General features: G+C 43.6%; 1 protein-coding gene and 1 pseudogene across 2 annotated transcripts; both read left to right on the top strand.

The window, feature by feature from the left end:
* Nucleotides 1–268: 268 nt before the first annotated feature.
* Nucleotides 269–1,096, top strand: LOC310775728 (gap junction delta-3 protein-like; the record flags this gene model as incomplete). The annotated part of the gene is made up of 1 exon (XM_083635869.1): nucleotides 269–1,096. The coding sequence occupies exon 1, from the start codon at nucleotides 302–304 to the stop codon at nucleotides 1,094–1,096; it is 795 nt and encodes a 264-aa protein (XP_083491995.1). The 5' UTR covers nucleotides 269–301.
* A 4,526-nt stretch (nucleotides 1,097–5,622) lies between these two features.
* LOC310775727 (gap junction delta-3 protein pseudogene) lies at nucleotides 5,623–6,432 on the top strand (annotated as a pseudogene). The gene has a single exon. The product of its transcript is annotated as a gap junction delta-3 protein pseudogene (transcript).
* The last annotated feature ends 950 nt before the right edge of the window (nucleotides 6,433–7,382 follow it).

Here is a 7,382-nt window from a genome sequence, read left to right as displayed (position 1 = left end):
TTTAAGTGATTCATAGTAACTTGTGCTTTACCTTCATGGAAACAATATGTCGCGGGGAGGGTCTAAATTTGGAATTTAACTTTATGCTTTTCATGTATTGATCTTTTTGTTGTCTCAGGTCATTGGAAGGCGATCCCCTTCTCCACTTTCTGAACATAAATTAAGGGCCGACCTTTGACCTGAAGTGGAGAGAATATGATGTTAAAAATGGACTGAGGGCCAGACAGAGCAGACAGGTGGACTTCCAGCAGATAAACCCCCAGAGATCCAACAAGATCCTCCCAGTCACAGCGCTGCCAACATGGGGGAGTGGGACTTCCTCGGCAAGCTCTTTGCGAGCCTGCAGGACCACTCGCCGTTGCTGGGCCGCTTCTGGCTCTTTCTCATGCTGGTCTTCAGGATACTGATCCTGGGAACCGTGGCCAGCGACATGTTTGAGGACGAGCAGGAGGAGTTTGCCTGTAACACCCTGCAGCCGGGCTGCAAGCAGGTGTGCTACGACATGGCCTTCCCCATCTCCCTGTACCGATTCTGGGTGTTTCACATCGTCCTCATCTCCACGCCCTCCCTGCTCTTCCTCATGTACAACATGCACCACCATAACAAGAAGAACAGCAGCAGGGAGGAGCTGCACATGAGGAGGCTCTACCTGGTGAACGTGCTCTTCCGCATGCTGGTGGAGGTGGGCGTTCTGGTGGGCCAGTGGTGGCTGTACGGCTTCAAGGTGGAGGCGCAGTTCCCCTGCAGCCGCTTCCCTTGCCCTTACACGGTGGACTGCTTCACCTCGCGCCCCGCAGAGAAAACCATCTTCCTCCGCTTCTACTTCATCGTCGGGGTGGTGTCGGCCATCTCCAGCATCGCCGAGCTCTGCTACGCGTCCCTGAAGCGGTTTTGCCCGAGCCGGAAGCATCTACCCCGGGGGGAGAGCTGGGACGAGGCGGAGGATGATGAAAAACCACAAGGGAGGTCGATGCCCGAGAGCATGCGGCTGAAGGGAGGGTCAGTGAGGAGCGGGGGCAGCAGCAGGAAAGTCTCCAGCTTTAGCCACAAGCAAAGGAGCAGCAAATACCTGAGCAGCAGGCCGCACGTGGTGTGAACGGGCCTCCGTTACCTGAGCAGCAGGCCGCACGTGGTGTGAACGGGCCTCCGTTACCTGAGCAGCAGGCCGCACGTGGTGTGAACGGGCTTCCATTCAAACTGCAATCTGACACAATGTCCTGGGTTCCCACTGTCATGGAAAACCTGGGAAAGTCGTGGAATTCCAAAGTCTCATTTTCCAGGCCTGGAAAAGTCATGGTTACTGTAATCTTCCGTGGACCTTGGATAACCTTCCACGTAATGTAACATAACGGCAAATTTATTCTGTGTAGCTGTTGATGTTAATCCATTATACAAGGTTCCTAGGTTATGGAAAACCTGGAAAAGTCATGGAATTTCAAAGTCTCGTTTTCCAGGCCTGAAAAAGTCATGGAATTAGTCATATCCTTGAAAGTTTTGGAAAACTCATGGAATTTTGTTGTATGTAATGAAATTAATTGGTAGAGTAATCTTCCGTGGATAACGTTCCACGTAATATAACATAACAACAAATTTATTTTCTGTAGCTGTTGACGTTAATCCATTTGTCCAGTGTGAGTGTAGTAATAATTTCTAGTGTTGAGTCACCGCCTCACATTGCATGCAAATTCTATCCATGCAATGCGTTTTGAAATTCTATCCCTGAAAATATGTGGGAACCCTGATATCTTCATTTTGATTTGAACGCTGCTTAAAGGGAAAATAGCTGATAATTTGTGTCATTTGATTTTAAAACCATTTCACTGGCCTGCAATCAACAGAGACGCCACGAGGAAATGCGTGTGAGACAGTCGCACAGCGAGGAAGTGAGCAGGTTTACCAGACGTCAGAACAAGACTGATGGAGATGATAAGCGAGATGCATGGAAGGCAGGAAAGAGACCTCTTTGGTCTGATATTTCATTACAAGAACACAGACAGCTTAGGAACAACACCAAAAAGAATCACTCTATGTCCTCCCTCCTTAAGTATGTTAGTGATGTTTAAAGTGATATGAGCAGAGAGAGACATACTGTAGTGTAAGCAGCAGTGATGTTTAAAGAGATATGAACAGAGAGAGACAATACTGTAGTGTAACTTGCAGGCTGGACTGTAGGAGGGAGCTCAAAGTATTATGCTTTATATGCCTGTATATATATATATATATAATTATTATATATATAACATTCTCCTGTAGTGGACTTAACACATTATTACAGACAGTATGCCTACTCTTATTGTGATAGCCCGCTGGCAGATGCAGACATATGCTTTTCAAAATGTACACATTCACTGGGCAAAATAAGCCAACTAGCTACTTCAACTTAGGTCATGTAAAACATGCCATATTTCTATTTATGTAACGGAACATTTTATTTCAAAGTTAACAAAACTAAGATCCATCCTACTTAAACAGGCTTGGATGATGCTCTGCCTGAGTTAGGGTTAGCGTCCGTCATTTAAGCTTAATTTTGTCGGCCTGTCATATGGCCAGAAATGTTATGGGCCCATGTGATCATTCATTTTAAAGTCTTTATCGGCAGATACAGATGACGTGTCGATATCATCGTGTATTCCTATTTTAAAGATATATATATTTTTATAAATCATGACTCACTAAAAGAGGGCATTATCTTTTTGCTGGTGCTTTATATTTCACAAAATATAATGATTTCATTAGGCGTATGACTGCTGACATAACATGTACTTTCTAATGCCAATTCTCAAATGGATATTTGGAGTATAATGCTTATTTTTAATAATTCCTACTCCTTGGATGTTATGTTAAATGGAATAATGGAAAAACTCTTGCCTGCATTTGTGAGTGAGTGTGGTGGGTGTGATCAGTTTCATGACTAATAGCATATAGCATATGACTCTATAGCATTTCAACATTGAATTTAAATATCTCAATAACTGCACGCTATCATCACACACTATGATGTCACTCGCTAATCCAGGGGTTCTCAAGCTTTTTTGGTTTGTGACGTCACAAAAATCCAGGGACCCCAGACATTCCAATTTCGGTACATCGGTAATATCATCAGGGACATGAATGCTTAAAAAACTGCTTACAATTTTTGGATATGTGTGAGATCATGTGCAAAATAAATTATTGTTTTTTCGGTGAAGTTCTCCTTTAAGTTATCACCAGGCTCTCTATTCAGCAGTTTGAGGCCTCATTAAGAGATAACAAGTATCAGTTATCAAACCAGCCTCAAATCATCAGTCTTCACCTGCATAACTTCCATACAAATGTTCTTGACATGTTTTGTGAAATAATTAAATTATTCATCTAATATGGCTGAATACCCTTGAGTTCCCTGAAATTAAAGTTAATAATTTGCACTTTAAGCTCACATGTCACACCCAATATTATAAGAGTAACCAAGGGGCCCAAATACATGTCACTATTCTCTTTGAGCAAATTCTATCTCCAACTGCCAAAGAAGCCATTATAAATACTGCAGCCAAAAACATTAAATCATGTGAAATGGATCAAATTAATTTGCAAAATGTCAATTTCCTGTAAGAATATTGTATTATTATTATTATTATTATTATTATTATTATTATTATTATTATTATTATTATTATTATTATTATCATCATTGTTGTTGTTGTTGTTGTTGTTGTTATATTGATTTAAAAAAATACTTCATGCATTGACTGAAATACATTGATCCCAACATCAACCTGCTCTTCTCCCTGCCTCCTTGTTTAAAGCTTATTCAGTGACCAGTAGATGGCAGCAGTGCAACAGACAAACAACCACTGCTCACTTTACTTATGAAGCTCTCACACTCAGCCACACACAGCGTCACCTGTGGCCACATCATTCAAATGACAGCATCCAACACTCAGGGGCGGCTTTATTCTCCATGGCTCCAGACTCATTGCATAACACATAACGTGCTGCTAAATTCATGTAGCTCTTAGCATCGCTTCTTGTCTGTGGGGACGATTCAGTGACGATTCATGACAAACAGTGTCATGTTTCACCCAGCCCATTACACCTTGAAAAGGGCTATGCCTGAGGTATCCTTTAGTAGAGGAGAGAGCAGCTCAACCAGCCAGCCTGATGCACCTGAGAGTGGAGAAGAAAGTTGTAGGCTGGTGCTCTGACAGTGTTCATACTGTATGTGTGGACAGGTGTAACATTTTGTCTTTTATGCATCATAACATAGCTTTAAAAAATCTATAACTTAAGGAAATCAAGAGTGTGATGATGATCAAAGTTCGACAATCCTTTAAAGTAACTGAAATTACAGATTACTTTTTTGCCTTTTTAGTGCCAAAAACAATTGTTTTTTTTGTCAATTGTATTTGTATATCAAAATCTCACAATTTTACTGTCTGGCCATAAAATGTTTAGTGGCTTTATCAAGGTGACATAAAAATTCCAACCAATAAAACCATCACAGATTTATTGGATGTGATCTTTGAAATCAACCAAACCAGACCACAAAGGAAGAGCCTTAAGGACCTCTCTCACCCGGCCAAGCAGCTTTTTAATTTCCTGCCTTCTTTTAAAAGACTCGATAGCATCGAGACCAGAACTTCTAGGTTCTGAAATAAGAGAATATCCAGAAACCGTCCGCCTCCTTACCTCTTCTGCTGAGGCACTAGAAACACGGTCAGATCTAAGTGTGCAATATGACGGGCATTCTGGCTGGGTGTTTTTGTCCCCGTGATACATATATTTTAGTTTATCGTATTTTAGTTGTGGTATTTTATTTTGTTTTATTTCATTGCTTCTACCTCATGTTTTGCTTTGCATTTGTGTTTTACTTCCAGTTTATTCCTAACCTTGTTCCTCTGTTTTAAGGGAGCTTGCCAAAGCCAATTCCAGTCAGCCAAGCTGAAATGGCAATAAAGTATTGAACTTTGGTTTTGATGGGATAAAACATGTCTCGTTGGTTTGGACTTTTGAATGATATCTCACAACAAGATCTTGTTCCAACAGGAAGAACATCGCATTAAGGAACCAAGATTATCTCAAGTTGTGGTTTTGTGAGTTTAAAGATCACATGCCGTCAGACAGGAGTGGCTCTGTCAGGATCATTTCACAGACTGACCATTGACATTAGCACTTGGGGCTGAAAGACTCTACATGAACAGGTACTGACAGGTTGAGCTTTTTTTTATGTGCCATTCAAAATGGCAATAGCCATATCCATTTTGTCGGGGGAAATACTACTCAAAATTAATTGTATTTCTAAAACACGGACTCCCCCTAGAATACATATTTTATGAGCAAAGGTCTTTAAGTGATTCATAGTAACTTGTGCTTTACCTTCATGGAAACAATATGTCGCGGGGAGGGTCTAAATTTGGAATTTAACTTTATGCTTTTCATGTATTGATCTTTTTGTTGTCTCAGGTCATTGGAAGGCGATCGCCTTCTCCACTTTCTGAACATAAATTAAGGGCCGACCTTTGACCTGAAGTGGAGAGAATATGATGATAAAAATGGACTGAGGGCCAGACAGAGCAGACAGGTGGACTTCCAGCAGATAAACCCCCAGAGATCCAACAAGATCCTCCCAGTCACAGCGCTGCCAACATGGGGGAGTGGGACTTCCTCGGCGGGCTCTTTGCGAGCCTGCAGGAGCACTCGCCGATGCTGGGCCGCTTCTGGCTCTTTCTCATGCTGGTCTTCAGGATACTGATCCTGGGAACCGTGGCCAGCGACATGTTTGACGACGAGCAGGAGGAGTTTGCCTGTAACACCCTGCAGCCGGGCTGCAAGCAGGTGTGCTACGACATGGCCTTCCCCATCTCCCTGTACCGATTCTGGGTGTTTCACATCGTCCTTATCTCCACGCCCTCCCTGCTCTTCCTCATGTACAACGTGCACCACCATAACAAGAAGAACAGCAGCTCCAAGCCCAGCTCCAGGGAGGAGCTGCACATGAGGAGGCTCTACCTGGTGAACGTGCTCTTCCGCATGGTGATGGAGGTGGGCGTTCTGGTAGGCCAGTGGTGGCTGTACGGCTTCAAGGTGGAGGCGCAGTTCCCCTGCAGCCGCTTCCCTTGCCCTTACACGGTGGACTGCTTCACCTCGCGCCCCGCAGAGAAAACCATCTTCCTCTGCTTCTACTTCGTCGTCGGGGTGGTGTCGGCCATCTCCAGCATCGCCGAGCTCTGCTACGCGTCCCTGAAGTGGTTTTGCCCGAGCCGGAAGCATCTACACCGGGGGGAGAGCTGGGACGAGGCGGAGGATGATGAAAAACCACAAGGGAGGTCGATGCCCGAGAGCGTGCGGCTGAAGGGAGGGTCAGTGAGGAGCGGGGGCAGCAGCAGGAAAGTCTCCAGCTTTAGCCACAAGCAAAGGAGCAGCAAATACCTGAGCAGCAGGCCACACGTGGTGTGAACGGGCCTCCGTTACCTGAGCAGCAGGCCGCATGTGGTGTGAACGGGCTTCCATTCAAACTGCAATCTGACACAGTGTCCAGGGTTCCCACTGTCATGGAAAACCTGGGAAAGTCGTGGAATTCCAAAGTCCCGTTTTCCAGGCCTGGAAAAGTCATGGAATTAGACAAATCATTGAACATTTTGGAAAAGTCATGGAATTTTGTTGTGTGCATGAAATTCATCGTTACTGTAATCTTCCGTGGACCTTGGATAACCTTCCACGTAATGTAACATAACGGCAAATTTATTCTGTGTAGCTGTTGATGTTAATTCATTATACAAGGTTCCTAGGTTATGGAAAACCTGGAAAAGTAATGGAATTTCAAAGTCTCGTTTTCCAGGCCTGGAAAAGTCATGGAATTAGTCAAATCCTTGAAAGTTTTGGAAAAGTCATGGAACTTTGTTGTATGGAATGAAATTAATTGGTAGAGTAATCTTCCGTGGATAACGTTCCACGTAATGCAACAAAACAGCAAATTTATTTTCTGTAGCTGTTGACGTTAATCCGTTTGTCCAGTGTGAGTGTAGTAATCATTTCTAGTGTTGAGTCACCGCCTCACATTGCATGAAAATTCTATCCATGCAATGCGTTTTGAAATTCTATCCCTGAAAATATGTGGGAACCCTGATATCTTCATTTTGATTTGAACGCTGCTTAAAGGGAAAATAGCTGATAGTTTGTGTCATTTGATTTTAAAACCATTTCACTGGCCTGCAATCAACAGAGACGCCACGAGGAAATGCGTGTGAGACAGTCGCACAGCGAGGAAATGAGCAGGTTTACCAGACGTCAGAACAGGACTGATGGAGATGATAAGCGAGACGCATGGAAGGCAGGAAAGAGACCTCTTTGGTCTGATATTTCATTACAAGAACACAGACAGCTTAGGAACAACACCAAAAAGAGTC

Source organism: Poromitra crassiceps (genome assembly GCF_964638095.1).
Source record: "Poromitra crassiceps genome assembly, chromosome: 4".
Classification (NCBI taxonomy): Eukaryota; Metazoa; Chordata; class Actinopteri; order Beryciformes; family Melamphaidae; genus Poromitra; species Poromitra crassiceps.
The sequence above is the reverse complement of the archived record's forward strand: the minus strand, read 5'-3'. Positions and strand labels throughout refer to the sequence as shown.